The sequence below is a fragment of the Colobus angolensis genome, unplaced genomic scaffold (genome assembly GCF_000951035.1).
Source record: "Colobus angolensis palliatus isolate OR3802 unplaced genomic scaffold, Cang.pa_1.0 Scaffold51, whole genome shotgun sequence".
Classification (NCBI taxonomy): Eukaryota; Metazoa; Chordata; class Mammalia; order Primates; family Cercopithecidae; genus Colobus; species Colobus angolensis.
This window is the reverse complement of record NW_012118599.1, coordinates 877936-904373: the sequence shown is the minus strand read 5'-3', so window position 1 is coordinate 904373 and position 26438 is coordinate 877936. Positions and strand designations below refer to the sequence as shown.

At 36.5% G+C, this 26438-nt stretch overlaps 1 protein-coding gene across 1 annotated transcript in view; it reads right to left on the bottom strand.

The window, feature by feature from the left end:
• Nucleotides 1-26438, bottom strand: part of COL21A1 (collagen, type XXI, alpha 1) — a 203013-nt gene that overhangs the window by 82510 nt on the left and 94065 nt on the right. The window contains exons 10-14 of the mRNA XM_011960186.1: nucleotides 24773-24781; nucleotides 24383-24466; nucleotides 16759-16821; nucleotides 3119-3172; nucleotides 2974-3027 (exon numbers count right to left, since the gene is read on the bottom strand). Coding sequence (XP_011815576.1) covers nucleotides 2974-3027; nucleotides 3119-3172; nucleotides 16759-16821; nucleotides 24383-24466; nucleotides 24773-24781 — 264 coding nt within the window. The remainder of the gene's footprint in view (nucleotides 1-2973; nucleotides 3028-3118; nucleotides 3173-16758; nucleotides 16822-24382; nucleotides 24467-24772; nucleotides 24782-26438) is intronic.

Below are 26438 nucleotides of genomic sequence, written 5' to 3'. Positions count from 1 at the left end.
TCTGGGAAAATCTCCTAATGGGGAACAGTATTGTGTGGAACAATCTTCCAAAGGCCACTGCGTGATGGCCAGAAAATTATCCGGCACTGCCACAAGTCGAAGTCACCTCAGGGGTATGTTTTTTAACCCCTCATTTCCAAAAATCAAGGAACCATGTTATAAAGGAATAATCAAGGGAAAACCTTCAATTAACTTACTAAATTATTTTAGCTCTGGGCAAAAAACTCTCAGAAGCCACATGGAATGTGAGGCGGAAACTTGGAAGGTAGCACGTGGTGATTTTAGACCCACGATGACTATGTCAAATCAGAGTTTAACCCCAACAGTGAACTTCAGAAAACAGTCAACTCTGAATAAAATCCATGACTAGTCTGAAAACAGAGACCTTGCATAAATATATGTCTTATTTATCTTATCCAGTAGAATGTGTGACATTGTAAAATTTACAGACCTATATTTAAAAGATAACACAATGACCCAAAACAATAGAGCAGTTAGCATAAGATGCCACTAATAGAATTATTGTTATTTTTTTATTTTAAAATAAGGAACATTTATTCCCACAAAAATTTAGTTCAATTGTTTTAAGATGTACAAAAGAAATCCCCCTTTTTATGTTAAGTGTGTAAAACTCAACTAAAGAATGAAATCAATATATTGGAGAGATACCTGCACTCCCATTTTATTGCAGCACTATTCACAGTAGCCTGGACATGGCCTCAACCTAAGTTCTGCGAATGGATGAATGGATAAAAGAAATTGTGGTATTTACACACAATGGAATACTATGCAGCTATAAAAAAAGAAGGAAATCCTGTCATTTTCAACAACATGAATGAACCTGGAAGACATTATTGTTAAGCAAAATAAGTCAGGCACAGAAAGACAAATACCATAACATCTCACTTATATGTGGAATCTAAAAAACGTGAGCTCATAGAAATAGAAAGTAGAGGGGTAATTACCAGAGGCTGGGGTGCATGGGAGGATGGGGACTGGGAAGACATTGACCAAAGGATACAAAATTGAAGTTTGATATGAGGAATAAGTTCAAGAGAACTTTTGTACAATATGGTGACTATGGTTAATTATAGTGTTATATATTATTGTATTATGATTACTGTATTATTGAAAAATGCTAAGAGAGTGGATGTAGTGTTCTCACCACAAAAATGATAACTACTATGTGAAGTTATATATATGTTAATTGGCTAGATGTAGTCATTCTACAATGTATATATACTTTAAAAAAGTGTTGTACATGGAAAATATATACATTTTTTTCTGTCAAATATAAACTAAAACACTCAACTAAAGGGGAAAATAATATATTTATTCATTCATTCAAACATATATATTTCATACATTTTTTCCCCCAAACCAGGCTATTTCTGAGAAGACAGATAACCATGATCCAGTAGAATAGAAGGCAAGTGAGGTGGCTGGCACATGGTCTCCTTAGAACATGTGTCCCCGCCCTGCCAGTGCAATCAATCTCCCTTCACCTGAAGAAGATCAGACTGTTTCCTGTGATATTTCCAGAGCATGACTCTATAAGATACGTCCCACGCCTGTGGCCTGGCCTCCTCCCTACTCTCTCTATAGATTCCTCTATCATTTAAAACTGGCAGAGATTGTTTAGTGGCTAAAAGTCTTATAGAGGCCCAGGGCCACTTAGTAGAAAAGAGGATTTTACACTTCTTCTTTGGTATTTATACCAACTATTGCTTCTGCTTTACCTCCTCTAATTCTCCCTATAACTCTGCCTTTAGCCATACCATTTTTTCTCTGCCTCTTTTCCAGTAACTAACTACTATCTGCCCTGATGACTGCTCTCACCCATGACTTGCTCATGACCCAATGCCAGCCCAACCTATGCTACATCCCAACTACAACCATGCTAACTGATGAGTAAAACAGAACCACAAAAAGAACCACTTATTTAAGAGCAACCCTGTTCCAGAAACCATACTGTGTAGTTTTCATGTATTATCTCATTTAACCTGCACAATAAATCTATTAAAAATTCCCATTATGTAAATGAAGAAAATAAGATTCAAAGACATTAAGTAACTTGCTCCACATCAAACAGTTTGAAAGGAACAGATCCATCAGACTTGAGATGGTACTTTTAACAGCTATAATTTTATGTAACCAACATAAGCAGCCATACACTCATAAAATGGATACAGTCTAGATCAGTGTTTCAGATGTGAACACTGCACATTATTAACACTTGTGTAAATTCTAACAAAGCAAGAATTTTGCAAGGATGACAGTTAGAAAATCATTGTAGGTTTTTATCATGGGCAAATGGCAAACTGCCTTCAAAGACTTTGAAAATAAGATTGTACTTTAAGAATTAACAAATCAGCATGGGGATCTGAGCAAATACAACTGGGCATCTTGGTCATGGACCAGCCACCAGAACCAGTAGGTGCTGACTGGATCCATGGGAAAGTACTAGCATATTTAATCAACATATACTTCATAGGAAGCTTGGCGAATCTCAGAGTTGTAAAGAGTCAATAATAGAAATGTTATCTGTATTCACTGAAGCCTTAAGGGTGAAGTCCATTAAGGCTGAGCCAATAGGCCCCATGACAGATAGATACCTATTGTGGAGATGGTCCCTTGGGTATTGGGCTATCTGAAGTTAACATAGTAACATATTTCTTTCACATAACTCACTCCTCTAAGGAGGTAACTCCCTGTGGAGCTTAATCACAGAGAGAGAACATGGCATAGGGCAATGCCAATGTCTGTTTCATTTGATAGTAGTCAGTGATAACTTCTTTTATCCAGTGATAAAGCCTTCTCTAAGCTTTATTGGCTAATAGCCACTGACAAACTTCTGAGCCCACAAATCTTAGAATTCACCAAGATGAAGACTACTGAATGGAAACCATCATAGCTAACATCCTTTATCTTTGAGGGACTAACACTGTTGACTGCATTTTTGTGTGTGTTTACCTTGTCACCATCTCGCCCTGGTTCTCCTTTATAACCCGGTAGTCCTCGAGCTCCCTAAATTAACCACAAAATAAAATTTTGTTAATTATCGGTTTTAGTTTACTAAAAATAAAATTTATAAGATGTATATAAGTGGATCACATACTTGTATTCCTGGAGATCCTGGAACACCTGGTGTCCCTGCAATTCCCTGATATCCCTAAAGAACAATTAAAAAAGAAAAATATTAATATTTCATATTTACCAAGAAGTTCTTCATTTCAGAATTCACTCTTATCTCGTTTCTCACTCCTAAAACTTCACTTACAGACAACTCCAAAATAATAAAGTGTTAAATGCTTAATAAGGAATTCATACCCTTCGATCTTTACAAAATCCTTTAAAAAGTATATAGGGTCCTAAATATTTGTAAATTAATAAAAATATTTAGAAAATCTTAAATTAAGAGGAGAGTTAATGTTCACAATTTCTTAAGAAATGTACTGGATTTATTAGAAATATATTCAACATATCCAAGAGAGAAATACTTCAAGAGATTGGAGGATTAGACAAATGTGTATTTATAAACCACCTAATTAATGACCATCTGAGTTAATCTCTAGAATAAATTAATAACCCTTGATTAATATTATTCTTCAATTTTTACTCATTTTAGAAAGCTGCTGATGTTAAATGTAAGAAGGTGGTTATGACGTATCCCCCGTGGTCCCCCAAGGCTGGGCTGTTTGCTTAGGGGAGGGGGATGAGAGACGTCATTCTCATCCCCACTGCTTCTTAGACATCCCTCCTCAAAAACTGGAACTTTGGTAAAATAGCGCAATTTGTTTAGACAGAGTTGAACTATTTATTGTTCGTTTAGCACATGGCAGCTAAAGTCTCCAGATTAACTTGTAGGTCCTAAACATTTATCTAGGTTTCTTAGGGCTGATTGTCAGATTAACGGACCACCTGGCACCTACAAACATAATAACCACTATCAAATTCCATCTTTCTCATATTCTGTATTCAGATTCCATTTTTCTTAGATCTTATTGTTTGGATACCAGTCTCCGTTGTCAACTATGTTAACACAGATCTCATTAATGTTTCCAATTACATCTTCATTCATAAATCTAAAAGCTTCATTTCTATGCGGCTATTCATGGGTGTCTGCACTGGTCTTTCATATTCATCCACTCACCTGTCAATACATTTTTAACTGTAATTTTAGAGACATCATAATTCCCTGTTTTTCTATTCACATTTTCAAATACCCTTTCTAATATTCTTTGCTACCTCTAGTAATGAGTTGTCTCTGAAAGATCAGTCTTATTTTTTTCTCCTTTTACATGCCTTTACATTTTCTATTGTGTAAATTGCCTTCTCAGTTACTTCCAGAATGACAATGACTATACAATTTTTTTGTTTGTTTGTTTGTTTTTTGAGATGGAGTCTCACTCTGTCGCCCAGGCTAGAGTGCAGTGGAGTGATCTTGGCTCACTGCAAGCTCCGCCTCCCGGGTTCACGCCATTCTCCTGCCTCAGCCTCCCTTGTAGTTGGGACTACAGGCACCCGCCACCACACCCAGTTAATTTTTTGTATTTTTAGTAGAGATGGGATTTCACCATGTTGGCCAGGATGGTGTTGATCTCCTGACCTCATGATCCGCCTCAGCCTCCCAAAGTGCTGGGATTACAGGCGTGAGCCACCGCGCCCAGCTGACTATACAATTTTTTTTATCACCAACCATCATCTTTTCTTCATACTCTATTCATTTCTTCATAGAATGTATTGTTATGATTTCTCCATGACTTCTCAGATTCAAACTTTTTTCTTGCGTCTCTTTGCCCAATCCTTAACCATTGCACTTCACCAGGAAACAATGAGTCTGATTATCAACCTCTCCATACTCCAGACAAAACAGCGTGCATTTTTCCAACCCATCATCTACTCTCTAGACTAGCAGCGTTTCCATCACTGGATTATGAGCCCCCTTGAGATCAAAGACCAGGTTTAATTCATTTCTGTATTTTTGGCATTGAACACATTGTTTGGTACAATTCTGTTGAAAAAACACTGGAATAATTTAAAGTCACCAACTCTATACACGAATGTGTTAAAAAAAAAAAAAAAAAAAAAACTCCTTCTCCAAGGAATCATGTTATGTTTGTGCACCTTTCAGTAGAAAATGGAAATGTTTAGTAATCCTGTTCTCTAAATTACTCAAAAGTAAGAAGAAATTCAACCTACATAGAATTTGCTCAGCCCTATATGTCTACTACTCTAGTTATCATTGAATCTCCTTCCCTCAGCCACTTTGGAATCAGATATGCCTAGAATTCACTCTCAACTCTGTCACTGCTAGCAATTTACAAATCTAGAATTCACTTTCCTCCTTACAATCACTCTTTAATGTAGGTTCTAAATTGTCTTTTTTTCAGATGAGGAAACTAAGGCACAGAAATTAAGTAATATGCCCAAAGTTACAAAGCTAGTAAGTTGATAGAGCCAGCGGGAACATTCTCTATTAGAAAGTGCTTCATGGTGGGTCAGATCTGATCCTTGTAGATTGACTCATCTGATTCAAAGAAATCCATTTTGCAAGACTATTTTTAAATTGTTTAGAATTCTGAGTGCCCAGAGGAAAGGAATGTTCATAAAATTCCTCAAAAGAAAGTTACCATGGAAATTGGCTGTTGATAAAAATGGTTGATCCTCTGCAAAGTTCACATTTAACAAATTATTTTTCTTTTACAGTTTTTTGAAAGTTAAGCCAAATTTCATATCTGCCTTACTACTTTTTTAGGAAAATTAACCTTTCATAAAAGATCAAATGCTGCTGTGCTGCCTCTCCTCTTTGAAGAAGTTGATGTGGTGTTTGTTATAGAGGACACATTGCATCTTAACAGATTAAAACAACATGGAGATGCCCTAACTGTGTTCCCAGCTTACCTCTGACTCATTATGTGACCTCAGGAAGAGTCATCAATCCCCAAATCCTGGGAGGCAACACAGTGAAGTGGAAAGATGATGAATTTGAAATTGGAAAAGACCTTGTGCTGAATTTTTGCTCTTCCTTTTACTTTCTATGAGATGTTGGCTAAGTCACTTTGCCTAGTAAAGGCTTAGTGTCTTACCATAAACTGGTATTATTATCCACTTCACTTTTGAAAAGAAACAAATGGAGTCACAGGTGAAAATTCTGGCATACGTTAGGAACTCAATAAATGTGAGTTTCTTTCTTTTCTTCAGACTCGATGACTATTGTACAAAACCACAAGAACACTTCTGCAGAATGTTACTCGACAGCCTTATCAGCCACCATTAGCACATTGGGAATAGCAGGTCCAGTCATCATCTTTATGATTTGACTCTTTTCCAACATTAGACAGACCTAATGCTAAACATGCAAACAAGGCCTCAGTGTATTTTATAATGGCTCTCTTTGTTATATCTTTGGAGGAATTACAATATAGGAATAATAAGTGCTTCTCACAATTTGAGAATGCTGTGATATGTATATTTTTAAGGTTACAATTAGATGCATTCTTAAAATACTAATTGCAGAAAGAAATTCAAATGTTGTTTTAGAAGCTACAGGAAACATGCTTAGTAACAAAATAAAGAAAACCAAACGACATCCAAACTGGGGGAATCCTAGGGCAAAACACCAGAAAAAAATAGAATGAAATTCAGAAAAACAAATTTTGGACTAAAAACCAGGAAAATAAAGGTTAAAAGGGGGACTATTACAACACAGAACAATTTCCAAGAGGAAAAAGAAATAAAACATTGGTTGACTCATAGCAGCGTCAACCTTAAAGAAAGGAAAATGCCTTAAAACAGGAAAAAATAATCTTTTTATATATCTTACTGAGTTCTTATTTTTCAGAACATACATTTCATGTCTCATTTTAGAACTGTAACTTTCCTATGATCTTTGACTAGTTAATACTGTTCAACATGAATTTTGCCATTTTGCATTTATTAGCAGGTCCAAATATCCACCCTACCCCCATCTGCAAGATATCTGACAGTATTTAAGTCTTTTCCATGTTCACAGAAAACTTCTTTATAAATGAGTCATTTTTTTTTAGGAAAAAAATATTCTCACTGCCAAATTGTAGGGTTGAAGAAAAGAATACAGAATCAATTTAATTTTCCTCCATGATTCATAGTTACAAAGCTCCAGGAAAGATGTATAGCATTGAAATAGAAATTAAGGAAATAAAATCACAAAATGTGCAAGGGTCACCAACTCTTCTGTGCCCCATTCTAATCATGTCATAAAATATTCTGCCAATCTAAATATATATATTTTCTCAAAGTAGTGAGGAGGGTAGAGATATTAGTTTCCTTGAAATACTCTAAATTTAAAAATAAGAATACATTCCAAAGAAATAATTTTGGATGTCACCCTCCTTTTAAAAATATAAGAATGTGATTTAAAGTTTATTCCATTAAATAATTTTCTTCAAAGATCTCCAAAATTCCAACAGATACTCTTGGGTACACAGCCAGCGTAACTAGGTAACAAAAACCAAGTGTGTACTTTTAATGTCCACTGTGGAATCTTCTAGCTGTTGGCAAGCTTTATAGCTCTATGCAATTAAATTTTAAGAATATTCATAAATCTCTGCCATTCTATGTATAACTAATATAGAAACTAGTTTGCTACCTAACCCAACTATTAGTCAAATGGTTTATATACTTTTACTGATTGCTCAGATTACTTCATTAACACTTCCCATTAACATATGTAAAATTACACCTGAGCTAAGTGCTATGCAAGAACTACACTGCTATGGGAGGTGAAGGGCAACCAGTTGGGAGTTTTTGTAAGAGACAAAGGAATACTAAAGAAAGCACAATGCCTGAGAGGAATTCTTCCTATATGCCATGCATCAGGAAAAGAGGTAACATATCCACAGAGTCAAAAGAGAGAGAATAAGGGGAACCAGGCTGAAAAGCATATCAGAATGGTAGACTGGAGGTTATCTGCCCAGCTCATGGGTCTTACAAAGGACTCTGACCTTTCTCCAAGCCACTAAAGTCATATAAACCAGGGAGTCACACAATTAGAGTGTACTCTGAAACGATCACTTGCTGCCCTGTGGAGGATGGATTAGAAGAGGCAGGAGAAAACATGAAGACCAGGTGGGAGGTTCCTGAAGGGGTTGAGAATGGTAGGTACAACCAACTCCACTCAAAGTATATTTAGTCTAACCTAATGATGGGTTATGGGAGGTGAGTAATTTGGAGTTGTGGAATGATGCTGAGGTAGGTTTCCGGCTTGTGCAGTGAGTGTGGCTGATGATACCACTGACTAAGAGGGGACTCTAGAGGAAAGTAGAGTTCAATTGGTTGCAAAATGTTAAGTTGCTCAAAAATAAAAAAATAAATAAATTAAAAAATAAAAAAATTATGGATCAACATAAGTAACTTCTACTGGACAATGAGAAGTTATATGCTACTGTGAAGTAAACAATATTTCTACTTCAAATTAAAGAAAACTACATTAACTATAAATGAGATTTAGCCTAAATCTAATCCTCCCTCATATAGAGAAAGGTAAGTAGGGGATAGATAAATATAGAGCAATATCGTCCAGTTTCCTACAGTATTTCCGTTGAGCTAAGCACATAAATGAAAAACCTTGCCTACCTTTGACAATTTCTCCAGATAGAGCTAGGTCCTTAAATTCAAAGAATTTAATTAAACTTTGGTAAACTGCCTCATTCCCTGAGTTACGTTACACTTAAACTTATACTAAGTTTATTTCAAAAGGAGAATGTGCAACTTTTTAAGGTAACTTAAACCATCTTTAGTAATTCTTACTTCCCAACATAAATCTCTAGTAATTGTGCTTTTCATACTCAAAAAGAGGCAATCAATAGCTAACCTCATTTCCTCTCTTGTTGTCCTGCTACATTTTTTCCATAGTACTTAACACCATCTGATGTTGTGTGTGTGTATTTATTACCTATTTTTCCCCAATAGAATGTGAGCTTCAAAATCACAAGGTTGGGGGTTGGTTTTGCTTTTTTTTTTTTTTCTGTTCTGTTCATTGCTATATATCCTTAGTCTAGAAGAGTACCAGGAATACAGTAAGCACCCAGCGAGTATAGGTATATGACTGAGTGGAGGACAGAATAAATAAGCAAACAAATTAATAATTACTGAGTTCAACCAGTCATCACTAACCGAGAACTCTAATAGTAGAAACAGCCCTACATTCACATGCACAAACCTGTCTTTAAAATCACAGATGTTAGATGTGTCACTGACCAATTCTTTGAAGAATTTAGGATACCAATAACATTAGTGTGTATATATATATACTTGTCTACACACATTATTGTATATACTATCTATTATATACATATATATGTAAGTAATCTATTTAAGAGACATGTGAGATAAACACGGAATAATCTACATATGATTTTCACAAAGGAGAATGTTGAAGAAAAATGAATTAGCTAGTCAGGCTCATCTCATGGGTCCTACTTGTTTTACTAACCATTCACCCCCTGCCAAGCCTACCTCCCTGTCCTCTTTCTCTCTAGCATCATTCTTGAATATTTGAAAATAGTATCTCTTGTTTGTATTATACTCAAAGTTCAGTAAACCCTCCCTCATAGGCTGTCTTCTGAGTTTTAAATGCTCCCAGTTACACTCTTCTGAATGAATTCCAGTTTCTGCATGCCCCTCAAGTGTGGAGTCCTAAACCAAACCCAACACTCCAATAGGCAGGACTGTCATCTCTTTCAATACAGATGTCATATATCTACTAACTACGCCAAAATTTTTATCAGCCTCTTAGGCAGCAACATTTCATACAGCAATGCCTTTTCACCAGGGTTAAAGCTTTCCTTGGAAAGCCTTATGAAGGCATAGTTTTAAATAACTAAAAAAGCGATAAACTGCCCAAGTGTAGGATAGTTCATTTGTAGTAAATAGTTCATATTTGAGCTTATTAGTGAGACAAGAGACAGAGAGAGAGAGAGAACACATAAAGTAAACAAATAAATCTACTTTTCAAGTTCAAACTGAAGTGAGAGTTCAGGTAGACACTGTTCTATCTAGAGTGTATTTCATACACTTTGTAACGAAGCCACCTCTTGTAATTCTCTTCTCCAAGCTAAATAATAGCCATTTCTTTGGCCTTTAACCAGCTGTATCCCATTTTCCAATTCTTTAATCTTCATGGCACTCAGCCCCAAATTCCCAACAGCTCTTAAACTGTTGAGTCCACAACTGGCACCATGTTCAGTTGAGGGTCTGGAAAAAGGAAAGCATAATAAACAAGCTTATCTCATAGTTCTTACTTGTTTTTTTAATTATTCACCCTCAACAAGTGTACTCTGCAAACCTAAGTGCTTCTTGTCCACCCCGTCCTCCTATTCTCTATCATTATTCTTGAATATTTGAAAGTAGCATCTCTTGTTTGGATTATACCTGAAGTTCAGTGAACCTTCACTCACAGGCTGTCTTCTGAGTTCTCGCCCACTCCAAGTTATACTCTTCTGAATGAATTCCAGTTCCTTCATGTCCCTCATGTGTAGAGTTCTAAACCAAATCTAACACTCCAGAGGCAGGGCTGTCATCTCTCTCAATGCAGATGTTATGCATTTACAAACTATGCCAAAAAATTGCATTAGCCTTTTAGGCAGTCCTATTAAATACATTAATCCCTTTTTCATGAAGCTTAAATAACATCTCAAAGACAAGTAAGACCCATACATTTATTCTAGTTGAATTTCACTGTAAATAGCTCATTTTCTAAGTTCTCCAAATCTTTTTGGATCTTCATGTTACCTCAAATGCAAAAATAAATTCCCAATGAAATCAAGACTTAATAGACATTAAAAATCATAATAAGCTAAATTAACATACATAGGTATCTAAGGCTAAAGAAAAATAACACTGGAACTAATAAAAAGAAAACATTACATTCTGGGGAAATTTTACATTTCTAAAACTTAAAAACAAAATTATAAACCAAATTAGCAGTCAGAAGGAACATTTACACCATATATAGCAAAGAATTCTCTTAATGCATAAGATCTTATTTGTCCATATGAAATATACCCTCCTATAGGAAATAGGCAAAGGACAAGAAAAGACACTTCACAAGAAGAGCATTCACCCTAAATGTCAGACTTCTATATTCAGCTGCCTACCTAAAATTTCTACTTGAATGTCTAACATATAAATTTAAACATTGCCAAAACCACCCTCTTGATTTTCCTCACCTAATACTATCTCCTCCATTCTCCCATGAATCCATAATCTCCTTTGGCTTCTCTCTTTCTCTCAAACCCATATCCAATAGATCAGAAAGTTCTGTTAGCTCTAACTTCAAAATACCCCCAAAATGTAAGCAGTTCTCTTCACCTCACCACTATCACTCTGGCCCTAGCTGCCATCCTCTCACCCCTGGATTATTATAAGAGCCTCCTGACTTCTCCTTCTGTGTTTGCCCTCATCTCCCTAAAATCTACTCTCAACCCAGAAGTCGAAGTAATTTCTTTTAAAAATAAGTTAGATCACATCGGTCTTCTACTCCAGTTACTCCATCGCTCATTCCAACTGAAAGCCAAACTCATAACAATGGCCTAAAGAACTCTATGCCATCTTCCCTTCCTTCTCCTTCCTCTATATCCAAATTCATTTCCTATTAACCTTCCCCCAACTAGTACTTTATATTTTTGTGGTTTGATCAATCATGTAACTTTGAAATTCCCCATCTGTAATGACTGTTATTTCTATGAGGTTTAATAGAAGGCTGGCCCCTGTCTGCACCTCTAGTTTGCTCAGTGGCACATTAAAGAGTTGGGGGAACTGAATCATGAACTGTGACCCAGTGACCAACCCACTCTTTTGTCTATTGGTAGTAGTGAGCTATCAGTTTTCCCAACTCACTTCCTGAGCCTATTAATATAGAAAATCATCTCTAGAATTCTACAGCTTAGTCTACTTCTCTCTTAGCCAATATGATGGTCTTCACAGAATCCTAAAATAATCAGATTAGAGAGAACCTGGGCCTCATCTGGAACCATCTTCTCATTTTCCAGACAAAGAAACTGAGGCCCATAGAAGCAAAGCAACCTATGTTCAGCAAAGAGAAACAATCTCAGATCTCTCTAATGACCAGCTGGGGCTTTTGCTTTAGTAAAGTACTTTACTTCATAAAGAGTAACTAGGCTGGGTGCGGAGGCTCACGCCTGTAATCCCAGCATTCTGGGAGGCCGAGGTGGGTGGATCACGAGGTCAGGAGATCGAGATCATCCTGGATAACATGGTGAAACCCCATTTCTACTAAAAATGCAAAAAAATTAGCCAGGTGTGGTGGTGGGCACCTGTAGTCCCAACTACTCGGGAGGCTGAGGCAGGAGAATGGCATGAACCCGGGACGCAGAACTTGCAGTGAGTCAAGATTGTGCCAGGGCACTCTAGCCTGGGCAACAGTGAGACTCTGTCTCAAAAAAAAAAGAGTGACTAATGATAACAGAAAACAGAAATGAGCACTGTAAAAATATAAACTTCTATAAGCTCATAAGCTAGGGCTATTTCCACATATGGCCTTCTTTAACAAATCAATGCCATATCTCTATAATGCCTTCAGTAGTTGTGCTCCTCTGAATTACCTGGCAAGATATATAAATATTTCCCCTACCTCTTTTGTAATGTTAAAATAGTAAAGCAATAACATGTTCAGACACTGTGATAATAGAACTTATTTAACTGACAGAGAACTGAGAAAGAAATGGAAGGATCCGAAATAGCTCTTTAATTTTGGTTGAAGGCACTTTTCTTATGAAAATTAGTATTTCTCCAGAGTGAAATAATTTCCTATTTAAAGTTTCAGTTGGCTTGGCCTGGTTATAATGTGTGAAAGAGATTCAAATTGCTTATTGAGGGGGGTTGCACAGAATCAAGTCCAAACAAAGCAGAATTCCCTTCAGATTGTTCCATCCAAGTTTCCTTGGTCCAGATGGCTCCAATAGCCAGCCAGAGGCCCCACCCACACCTTCCCACTCCCACTGGGTGCTGGCCTTGAACACATACTAATGACCCTCAGCTGTTTTGGCTCCCAGGCTTGCTTGTTCTTCCTGCCTGACCACCCAACCTCACATCCCCTGCAGAGGAAAAGAAACGTGGGGGAGGTAGGGAGACTGGGGGGGAGGGGCTGGATATTTAAGAAAAAGTCATACTTTTGGGAAGACAGGATTTGGGCTGAGTGTCAGTTTCCTACTGCTGTTATAACAAATTACCCCAAACATAGTGGCTTAAAACAACACCAGTTCATTACCTTACAGTTTCAGAGGTCAGAAACTGAAAGGAATCTTATATACAATTAAGGTGCCAGCCAGACTGCATTCCTTCTGGAGGCTCTAGGGGAGCTTCCCTTTTCCAACTTCTAGAGGCTCCCATCGTTCCTGGGCTCACGATTACCTCACTGTGCTCTCTGCTTCCATCATGGACTCTCTTTCTCTGACTCCAACATTCTTGCCTCCCTTTTATAAAGACTTTTGTGATTATATCTGGCTACCCAGATAATCCGGACAATCTCCCATCTCAAGATCATTGAATTAATGGTATCTGCAAAGTCCCTTTGGCATGTAAAGTAACACATTTACAGGAGTTAAAGATTAAGACATGCACATCTTTGAGGGACCATTATTCTTCCTACCACAGTTGTGTTTTTCTTTGAGACTACTATCAGATACTATCATAGTTACCTACACATAAAATCATACACACAGACACCAAAACACATACATGTACTAAATGAGATGAGACAATAAATAAGTCTATTATAACTTAGAGTCATAGAGTAATATCCGTGAGTATTATATCAGGCTAACAATAATTCATCTCCAGTGCTTCATGCATGGGAAGAGTTTTTTTTAAACAAAGAAAACCAAGCGCTGATAGCCTGTGGAAGGCCTGCTCAGCACTCACTTCCCAACATTACCCAGGACTTTTTATCACTAAAAAGAAGACCTAACTCATTTAGCAGGGCTTTCTGAGAGCTCTGTGTCATTATGAGGCATCAGCAGACATCAGTGTGTGAACTGCATTGGCTCTGGAGTCAGCACAGCACTTCAGCTGCCCGTCTCAGCATAAAGTAGGTCCCAGGAAAGGGGTCTGCAGGCCAACGAGGCTCACATTTATAAAACTCAGCTCACTCAGTGTAATTAGGGCAAAACTCACATGGGATCTCAGGGAAGTATCTTCAGTGAGATTAAGGAATTGAGGTGAGGAAATGCAATAAAGTCATATGACATCTTAAGTAAAAGTGAGAAACGAATGGGTTATAAGAGAAATTATGAGGCAAACGTTGGCATATAATGGGGGTTGAAGATAAATACAAAAGAGGAGAGGTTAGGTTTGGGGTCTATTCCCTCAATTCAATTTCGTTCAAATAGAGGCTGTCTTATGATAATTCCCTCAATTTATTCCCCCAAAATAGCCCACATTTTAAAGTGCCATCAACTTGACCTCTGTCTCATATATTTAATTGCCCACACTCTCCATCCAGGCCAAGCTCTACTTTTGTAACTAGAATCAACACCCTCCAACCTACCTATGGATTTTCCTCCTGAAAATATCCCCTATCTTCCAAACTTTGATTTTTTTCCTTTGCTTCATTTTCATCATTATAAAAACATGCTACAATATCTCCCATTTTTTAAAAACCCTGCCTTTAAAACATTGTGCCAATTCGACTGCTCTGTATCTCTGCTTCCTTTTATATCTCTCAGAAAAAAAAAAAAGCATCTATATTCACTGTCACCATTTTTCTTGTCTCCCACTCGGTGCTTAATTCATTTCAATCTGTTGTTTGTACTATCCTCCCTGAAATCCTACTCATCAAGTTCCTCAAATACTCTCCTATAGCAAATCCATGGTCTAGTCATAGGCCTCATTCTTCTGGATCTCTTGACAGCAATAACACACCTAATAGAATGACACCCCCATGGTTTTCCTCCCATCTCACTGATCAGTCTTTCCCAAATTCCTGGGCTGGACCCACTTCCTTTTTTTCCCCTGTAAGAGAGCCCTGTGGTCAATCCCCTGCCACCTTCTCTTCTCTATTTACCTGTATTCATTTCTTAAGTGATCTCATCCACTCTCACGGTTTTGCATACATTTGCATGAAAATAAGTCCCAACTGGCCACCTCCAACCTGTCCAAAAATATAGTCCCAATTCCCGCCTGCTATGGTTTGAATGTTTGCCCCTTCGAAAATTCACATTGAGATTTAATTGTTATTGTAACAGTAATAATATGTGGAGTCTTTAAGAGGTAGTTAGGTCATAGAGACATTTCCCTCATGAATAGATTAAGGTCATTATTGTGGGGAGTGGGTTAGTTACCAAGGGATTGAATTCTTGACAAAAAAAGGATGATTTTGACTGACTCCCTTGTTCTCCTGCTCTCTCCCACTCCACTACTTCTCACTCACACTCTCATCATGTGATGATTTCTGCCATGACCTTGCCAAATACTAGTGTCATGCTCTAGGACTTCCCAGCCTGCAGAATCATGAGCCAAATAAATCTTTCTCTATAAATAGTCTGTGGTATTCTGTTATAACAACAGAAAATGGACTAAGACATATCTATAAAACTTCTATCTCCCCGAGTCTCGCACAGCACATTAAATAGCACCACAATTCACCCAGTTGCTCAAGCTATACTCCTTTGATTCTTCTTTGATTCCTCTCTTCCTTTCATACCCTATATCTAAATTTGCTAGCAATTGTAGTCAGCTTTCCATTAAGAATAACCCAGAATCTGACTTCTCCATTCTCCCATCATATCACCCTGTTACAAACTACTCTTACCACTCACAATCATGAAACAACCTCCTGCGTAGTCTCCTTTCTTCTACTCTTGACCCCATATAATCTACTCTCCAAATAGCATTTATATTTATCCTTCTAAATCATAAAACAGATCAAATCACTGTCTTTATCAAAGTGAGTGTTATTAGGAAAATAACATTACCTTTAAAAGGGTTTTTAACTTGAAAGCTTCCACAGATGTGTAGAGAAAAGACAATAGAATTTCTAAAACCAGCCCTTTATGATACTGAGAATTCACTGGACAGCATTTTTTTTTTTTGTAGCAAAGATGTATGCAATTTTGAAGTAAGATAACTAAAAGCTGAGTAGGATACTAACTCTATTCCCGAGCTGGCCTTAACATTCTCTTCAACTTGACTAAACTTAGGCAGCTTTCTTCCTGACTGTGGATCCTGGACCTCCCTTTTCCTTAGAGCATTTGCTTTAGAGAACTTACAATTGTAAATTCCTTCTCTGCACCTTTGAAATGTAAATACTCTAAAAAGCTACTTGTCAATTTTATAACCCAGAAATGTCTTTCTCAAGGACCTAAGAGCCACCCCTTTGAAATGTAATCATCAAGGAAGATAGTGTCCCCACTATCTTCCAGTCTCTGAGGGAGGGTATGTACGTAACTTTGATGAACACCAATTAGCAAAGGGAGATGGCCTAATCACAGAGGAAAACATTTGCAAACTGTGGAATAACTCAATGTGCTTAAGTCTATTGATCAATCTCCCATCTAAAGTCCTCTACTACTTATCCATTAACTTGTCCTAGTGCTTACACACCCCAGCTCCTTTTGCTCCAACAGAGTTCAGTCTCTCCTTCCTATGGCAGCAGTCGAGAAAAAGCTTTCCTTATCTGTTTAACTTTGCTCAGCAAAACTTTTACTTTGACACTACAATCCCAGATATACCGGAGATGACTAAGCTTTCAGTACTCACAGGCTTACCATCTTGACCAGGTTGTCCAGGGTAGCCAGGGTTCCCAGGCAGTCCAGGGTCACCCTAAGCAGGAAGCAAACAAATTTTTGAATACAAAACAAACAGGCACATTGGTGCAGTCAGGATCAATAAAAGTTCAAAACCAACTCCATTATTTGAGGCTTTTTGTATGTTAAAAACAAAAGTACAAAAAAAAAAAAAAAAAGAAAAAAAAAAGCCCAAAAGCCATATTTTAAATGCTTACTTAATAAATAATACATCTTATTATATTGAACTTTCAATGATTTATTTATGTGACCACACCAACTATAACTATAGCAAGTAAAGTAGTAAAGTACTTTTCACTGATGCAAAATGTGCATATTTATGGTAGGATACATTTTTAGAATTCTGAACAAACTGTAAAGTGTCATAGCAAATATGGTCTCCATGATAGCAATATTTGACTCATAAGACTTTTTTTTTTTTTTTTTTGAGATGGAGTCTTGCTCTGTCACCCAGGCTGCAATGCAGTGTTGCGATCTCAGCTCACTGCAATCTCCACCTCTCAGGTTAAAGAGATTCTCCTGTCTCAGCCTCTCAAGTCGCTAGAACCACAGGCATGTGCCACCACATTTGGCTAATTTTTATATTTTTAGCAGAGATGGAGTTTCACCATGTTGGCCAGTCTGGTCTCAAACTCCTGACTTCAAGTGATCTGTCTGCCTCAGCTTCCCAAAGTGCAAGGTGAGCTACCGCACCCGGCATATAGACTTCATTATATCCTATAGGTTCTATATATACAGATATCGATGTCCTACAATACAACTTAACTCATATTTATTTTAAAAATAGTCTGTAGACCATGTGATCTGTCATGTAGAATTCAAGTTTAAAGCTGCATAACTATCATTTCTTTCAATCCTGTAAGTGTGTTGCTGTGTTACTTTGTCTATACTTGCAATCTCAAATTAATATAATATTACTATGAGAGCAAGGCCCAGGCCAAACAACTCTATTCCAAGTCCCATAATCCTTGAATACATGTAATATTTGAATGAAGAAAAAAAAACCTTTATCCTCAAAAACCTAAGATCTTTAAAGAACACTGTTTAATATCACATGGCAATGAGCTCAGTCACACTCTATGGAACTCTTCTTCCATGTTGTCCAATGGCCAGTACTGACCATTCAGGTGGCCACCATCCATGTAAAAACAACATGAAAGCAACACTTTTTGTGAGGTAAGGATGTTTTATAATTTAATTCTAAGAAACACTAAAAAACATCATAGGTATCTGTCTATGAATTTGTGAAATCTAAATGGAGCATCCTGCTGAAAAATAGGAAGTCGCTGCCATAAGTATCAGGGTGTCCCTATAGAGAGGCACATGATTTCTATTAATTCTTCACTTTTGGGGTTTTTTTTGTTTTGTTTTGTTTTTTGAGATGGGGTCTTGCTTTGTCACCCAGACTGGAGTGCAGTGGTGTGATCACAGCTCACTGTAGCTTCAACCTCCCAGGCTCAAGTGCTCCTTCCACCTCAGCCTCTCAAGTAACTGGGGTTACAGGTACAAGCCATCATGCCCAGCTAATTTTCATATTTTTTGTAGAGGTGGGGTCTCACTCTGTTGCCCAGACTGGTCTTGAACTCCTGGGCTCAAGTGATCCTCCTGCCTCAACCTCCCAAAGTGGTGGTATTACAGGTATGAACTACTGAGCCTGACCTCTTTACTATTTTTTGTCAAGAAATCACTCACATAGAAATCAATCACCTACCCTGTGATTAAGGTATTATTATAGAGCCAAATTTCATGGAAATACTACTTCAGACTCCTGGCTAGGGAGATTTGTTCCTGAAACAACAGGAGAAAAAAATGGAAAGAACTAAGCGAACTCTAATAAGGAATCAATAAAGCAGGGATGAGCTGTTCACTTAGCAGCTGCCCCCCAAGAGGCTTAGCTTGAGGAAAGGCTGAGAAGAAGGCAAATGTCATTTTTAAAAGACAGAAAGAAGAGTTGTAAATCCAAGGGGGGGAAATAATTCTGAACCATGTAATGTCTCGCTGAATAAATATAATTTGTATTTCTAATCCAAGGACTTGCAATGCTGGCTGGGCATTAGGAAACAACTTTGTCTCTAGGGAGTTAGAATTTCTCTCTTATTTTTGAGAAGGTGCACATTAATCTCCAGCCTCCCTGCCATCCTTCCTTATCCATGTGCTGACTGGACTTGCCACCTTTCAAGAAATTCCAACTTTTTCTCCTCCCTGGAATAAATTTTTTTTCTCTTTTTCCACTCTAGAGCTAACACAAGAAAATTCTCCTCACTGTATCTTTCTTGTTACTCCATTTTTTCCTGGTGTCTTTTTCTACTGAAATGCTACAACAGCTCTTAAATCACTTATTCATAACTAGTGTTTTCTCAAAGTTTTCTTTTAGTTAGTCTTCATTTATCATTTGGATTGAGACTGTAGCAAAGTCTGAATTATTATTATTACTTTTTTTGAGACGGAGTCTCGCTCTATCACCCAGGTTGGAGTGCAATAGCATGATATTGGCTCACTGCAACCTCCACCCCCCAGGTTCAAGTGATTCTCCTGCCTCACCCTCCCAATTAGCTGGGATTACAGGCATGCACCACCATGCTCAGCTAATTTTTGTAATTTTAGTAGAGACGGGGTTTCACCAGGCTGGTCTCAAACTCATAACCTCATGAGTTTCGCCAGGCTGGTCTCAAACTCATAACCTCATGATCCACCCACTTCTGCCTCCCAAAGTGTTGGGATTACAGGTGTGAGCCACCATGCCTGGCCTTACTTATTTTTATTTTTATTTTTTTGGTACAATGCTGGATATCAAGTAGAGATTCAATAACTGCTTTTTGTCTGATGTGCTTCAAATACAATCTGTCATTGACCCACTCATTTGTAGAATATTAATTATCAGCAAAACCTAAGATATCAGAAGGATTTGAGAGGGTTTAATCTCTATCATCATCAGGCTGAAATAAAAATTTGGCACAGAAAAGGGACTTGTGCTTTTTATGCTGCATAAAATTATGAAAAAGATATTTAATAATAATGTTTCCAGTTAATCAAAATTAAGTTCCCGAATGAAAAAAATTACCCACAAAATAAATCCAATGTGACTTCATAAAGACCATAACACTGGTCAACAGCCCCAAGAAGAAAATAATTTCTTGTAGGTTCTGCCATTGCTGTTAGATTTTACTGGTTATTTTGACTATTGCTGTCACTAAGTTATTTGCAAAAACTCAGGTAGGTTTGGTATTGTTCCTATAAAACTGGAAGGATAAAGTAAAATCCTAATTAATATAGCTGACTGGAGAGAAGGCCAATTTTATTACTCTTAGTAAAAGCTGACACTTAACCTTTATTGACTGTTATGCACTAAGCTCTGGTCCAACAGATTTGCATATATTGAGTTACCGAATTCACGTAATAATCCTATGAAGCAGATACTTTTATTATTCCCATTTTCTATGTAGGAAAACTGAGGGCCAGGAAAGTTAGGGAACTTGCCCAAGGTCACACAGCAGTGATAGAGATGGGATTCAAACCCAACCTGTTCAGCTCCAGGGTCCAAGCTCTTAAACACTACCATTCCTGTCCACAGTAATACACTGATCAGAACCAGACTGAGGAATACTAGAAAATTTAATATGGAAAAAATTCCCCAATACATTAAATTAGACACATGACTTATTATTATAAAACTGTGACTAAGTTCCCAATCCACCTTATTCTAATTTAGTTGAAACATTTGTACATTTTGAGTTTTCAAAAATATGTACTCAGCTGAAAAGCAGTATCTATTTATGTTTATTTGAATTTGTGCCACTGGATTTTTAAGTTGTTGACAGGAGTGGAAATGTCATGGACTAAACTAAAACATCTCTGAATATGGTCTCTTAAGTAATGTAAATATAAATAAAGTATGAAACAGTTGTGCTTATAAAAATAAGCTAATATTTTAAGTTGTTCATCCAAGGCAAAACTTTGGAATTCTTCATATAGGCCCAAATATGATGTTTATAAGCCTTCATTTCAAAAACCTTATGCTTTCATGGTACCCCTCTGGTCTCCACAAGAACATCTGACCTAAGATATATTACATTCTCCAAAGCCAACCTCTTTCCTCCCTCAGAACCCAAGCACCACGCCCTGAATCTAGAAGGACTCTACTCAGTCTGAAAATTTTTAACATAAAAATGTAAATACCTTTGGCCCTTGAAATTTTCCAAAGGCTTTTGTGTTTTAGACAGAGGGTACCTTGATAGTCCCAATGAATCTCTAATTGGCAAAATTATTAGAGTGTAACAAAAGGTATCAACAGAGATATGGCTATAGTAAAAGTGGTATCTTGGAGCAAAGAAGTTATTAAAAAATTGTCCTAACCTAAAAAAATCAAAAATGTCTTCTTTCCACTTCTGATATTTAAGATTAGAGCAAATGCAGGAGTTTGTTCCCACAAATGTTCCTCTGACTACTGAAGTAGGGGAAGAAGCTGTCATTTGCATGCATGGGTCATTTGAAAGGAAGTTATTTGCAAGCTGGGATTGACCTGGATCTTTCTTGCAGAACAGAAGCGCATTCCACATAGGTTAAATGGGGGGAGGGGTGGATCTTATTGTTTTGACAATTTCACAATTCCTTTAACAAAAATTATTATTACTGTTAAGCACTGTGCCAGACTGGAGTGTCAAAGGAGAATTTTCATTTTATTAACCTTTATTGTGAACAAAAGAAGGGCTTGCATATACAAATGATTCCAACGAATTCATTAATCATTCCCTATGTTTGTCATTAGGGATAAAAAATAAGCTATTCTTCCAGGGGCTCACAGTCTAGTGACAGATAATTTTTTGATGCCTGATAAAAAGTCAATGACATGATAAGTCTAAGTGTGGTGTACCTGTTCATTTTGACCTGGTTTTGCAACAGTGTTGTCACATTTTCCAGAAATCTAAAGAACTTAAAAAAAAAAAAAAAAAAAAACTATCTTAGAATCAGCACTTCCCCATTTATCAATACAAAAATTTCTGCTCTGTTTCAGTCTCGACCCCACACTCATCTCCTAAAGTTTTCTGGCTAACAGAAAAGCTAGATTTGTTCTTTACAGGTCACTCTATTTGATGGACTTCTGCAAAACTTTCCAGAAAGCATATAACAAAAATGGCCAATAAGCCTCAGTGGAACCTAAAGTAAACTTGTCTCATCTGTTTTAATTCAGGTTCTGTTGAACTAATTAAAACTCTATCAACTTTCAAAGCCAGGAAAGAAGTGCAACTTAGAGTGTTGCTAGGGATTCTGTTTTTTACATACAGGTCCGTGTTCCGGGTAAGGAACCACTTCCAGGATAAAGAGCCCTAAATGGATGGAAGAGTGTGTGTGTGTTCCTGTCCTCCTGCCAGATTTTCTGAAGAAAATGGAAAGCAGATCAAAAAGGCACACCAACTTGAAGATTGGTGGAAAACTGCAATTTCACTTAGAGTAGTAGGTGGCAATAGGGCTAGATTATGACTAAGAAAAGAAAATGAAAATGAGAAACACATGAAACTCGAAAATATTAAACATTAGAGGCTTCATCAGATAAGAGAATGGGTGTGCTAAAAATTTAGTATAGAAAGTACATGAGTAAAAATAGGTGACACTACAAGACATCTATTGGACCACAAATGACAATCAGAAAACATCAGAGGCTTCAGGTGCCTCCCAAAAGTGAACAGCCTCTTGGAGACCCTGGAGATGGTGGAAGTGGCTTGAATCTCACTGAGAGTCAGAAAAGCACTATAGGCTTTGATAGGTCAGATAGCACAGGTCTCTGATTTCTACATTATATCTAATGCAGGTCAAATTATTTTTATGTATAATATTCCAAGGTGAATAAACTATATGAATATATATTTTTCAAAGAATCTACTGGTAGGATTCTTCTCAAAGTGTCTTCCAGATTATAGTCTCCCAGGAGTATTTTATAGGTATTTCTCCTTTATGTCAAGACATCTTAAATAATAGGTGGTTACTTTAAAGATGATTTGGATTAACTCTTCTAAATGCTATCTAAAAATAATTTACAATAATACATTGATTATCATGTATTGCATTCAAATTTAAAGCCGGACAGAGATTTACTTTGAATGACAGATCAAATGTATACTTCTTAAATTCCATGTCTTTCTTTACCTTAATGGTTAGGCCTGAAATGAATAGAGAAATATACATAAAAGAAAGAATTAAATTATCTTGGACCAACAGTCCAAAAAATAAAACTTTTTCAGTTTTGATGATTGAAACACTAATTACAAACTGACTTTGGCAGCATATATACTAAAATTGAAACACTAATCAGAAAATTCAGTCTAAATGAACATTATAATTCATATTTAACAAAAATGATTATGGTTACTTCAAGTAAGAGGTGATCAATACACGTAAACATTATCTTTTTGCTTAGGGAAACATACCTGCTTTCAAGTTACACATTATTTTATTTAGGTGATATTTTAATATAATGTTAAGTAAACAAGATTTATCTATCATGGACAAACCACTACACTTCTGAGTGTCTTACTTAGGCTGTGTCTAAGTGATGCCACAAGTAACACAACTTACTTAAAAATTCAGCCATTAGGCAGGTGCAGTGGCTCACACTTGTAATCCTAGAACTTTGGGAGGCAGAGGTGGGCGAATCACAAGGTCAGGAGATTGAGACCATCCTTGCCAACATGGTGAAACCCCATCTCTACTAAAATACAAAAAACTAGCTGGGCACAGTGGTGCGTGCCTGTAATCCCAGCTACTTGGGAGGCCAAAGCAGGGGAATAGCTTGAACCCACGAGGCGGAGCTTGCAGTGAACCAAGATTGCGCCACTGCACTCCAGCCTGGCAACAGAGCAAGATTCCACCTCAAAAAAAAAAAAAAATTTAGTCATTAATATTAAATTGCATAGAAAAATATTCAGAACATATTATGTATAAAACAACCAGTTATAAAGTAGTATGCACACAATGGCTCCAATCATATAAAAATGTATATGTACATTTGTATACAAATCAATATGTAAATGTAACTGGAACAAGTGCATATATGGAAATATGGAAATGACTAAAAGAATATACTCCCCAAAAGTACATGATTAAGTTAAATAAATGTATGTGGCTCTAACTTCAAATCAAACTCACAATAATAAAATCAATTTTAAATTTCTTACTTCATTTTTTCCATCCAAAAATTATTTTGACAAATTATGAATTCAGACATTTAAGAATTCAGACCATGTCTTAACAAATGCTCTTTCTTCATTTTTTAACAGATTCTAAGGAAGTATTGTTCTTGAGATCTAGCAGCAGTATTTGGGGAAAGAAAATAACCAAACAAATAATAATGTCCCAGTTTAATGTGGATGACAGATATCAGTTTTAGGTTCAAAAGTCTAATCTAGCCTAGATTAGAATATACTTGTTTTTCTAGATAAAAAATGACTAAAACTGAGGTTTTAAACTATGTAAGACATCAGATAGAAATTTCTCAACAGGATCAATGCTGATTAGGAATTGTATGGTTTACCCAGCTCTTGTTTGTGTGTTTTAACAAAAACAGCAAGTTAGGTGTTACTCACTTTAGGGCCTTGAAGTCCTGGTTTTCCCGGAGGACAAATACAGGGAGCTGGAGTTGAACCTACATCACTGGGACCATTAAGGCACTACAAGCACAAAAATGGAAACAGGCAACAAGCATGGAAAGACATACAGGTACATGCACACGTATATTTATGCATTTTGATATTTGTGTAAAATGGTAAAAATATCCTACATTTACTTTCAAATTTTATTTAGCCCAACCCAATAGGAAATTCCAAATCACAAAATCTATAAATATTAAATACATTGAAGTTACATAAAAATGGGTTCTATTTGTCTAATATTCATACTTACAGTTGTTGGAAAAGAGCTAAATGGTCCCACAATACAAATATTACCTTAAGCGGAACAATAGTATCCAAGCCTACCTCTCCATTCTGAAAGAAAAACAACAAATGTGTTTTAAAATGTTTTTAATAAAATTTATAAATTATCAGCCTAATTTACAGATATTTCACCATCCAGATTAGAGATATATGAAGTATGAAAACCAACAAGAACCAAAATATTTCCCTGTATTTATCCTAAAAAATCACTTATCTATACATGCTACTACTCCATTCATATAGGAGAATACAAAAAGGATATATTTTTGTAAGGTGAGTAGAAGAAGAAAATTAAAACACCAGAGCTGCTTGATATAATAGCCATGCAAGGTAAAAAATATCTCCAGATGAGATTTATATGTTGTCTTGAAATTTCAGGAAATCATTTAAGAACCAGAAAAAAAAAATGTCGAAACACATCTTAGCAAGTCACAAACTGCATGCATTAAAATCTTGCACTTTAGGAGAGCTTCTCCTAAAATAGTCTGTGTTTTGTTAAATAACACACAATTTTAAAAGGACAATCATCTTCCAAACAATAAAAACTACTTCAAAAATGAGAAGGTTGGATTGAAGGTGCAAAAGGCAAACAGGCCACAGAAAATCACACCTGAGAGTAAGGAAGGAGACATTAAAAGATAAAGTGGAAGTGAGCATTCAAAATCAGCTATCTAAAGCTGTGCTTCATCATATGGGAGGATAATGGTAATTATCATATGTCAGTGCAGAGACATCAATAAATGAAGTATGCACAATGAATCCTCAAATGCCATGACTTATTAACACTTTTAAAAGAGGTTTATATTTCAAGTTATAAATATCTAAAACTATAGTGCTTAAACAGTTACTTATCTAGAAAACCCAGAATAAATCCTTTCTAGAAAATTCTGTTTGATTACAGATTTTTTCAACGTGCTGTTCTGTGTCTTCAAGGTTTTAGAATATGTGGATCCATACGTTATTCCATTTGATAGGAAAAAAGAAGATGATGACAACATAACTACACACATTTTAAAAACTGTGGTTGACTCAAATATCACTGGGAATTCACTTTGTCAAAAAGTTGTACAACACTCTACCATATTTCCACTAGCAGTAATACATCAATTTTTTGCCCAGGGAAAAGGGGATTGATTACACACACACACATACACACACACACACACACACACACACACTATGAGATGCTATAACATTTTAGCTTATAATCTTTTTCCTCCTAACACATTAATGAAAATAGCTAAATAAATAGAAACACTGCTTATATTCTAGAACTATAATAAATTTTTACTTAGGTATCAACAAGAAAAGTATCTATTCATTATTTCACTAAGGAAAAATAATTATTTCTTGCTCTTCAGAACTGTGCTGTTTGGGGTGTTCTGTCCACATGTTTAATATACATTATTATATTGTTATATTATACATGATTATATTAAGTATAATAATGCATTTCACACACTGGCATTCAGACAAAGCGTCTTACATTTTTCTGGAGCAGGTCTCATCTTGCTTTACCTGAGCACTGGAATAGTCATAGTCAGAGATGATGGGAAAAATATCACTGGCCGGGCATGGTGGCTCACGCTTGTAATCCCAGTATTTTAGAGGGTTGAGGCCGGCGAATCACCCACGGTCAGGAGTTCGAGACCAGCCTGGACAACATGGTGAAACCCCGTCTCTACTAAAAATACAAAAATTAGCTGGG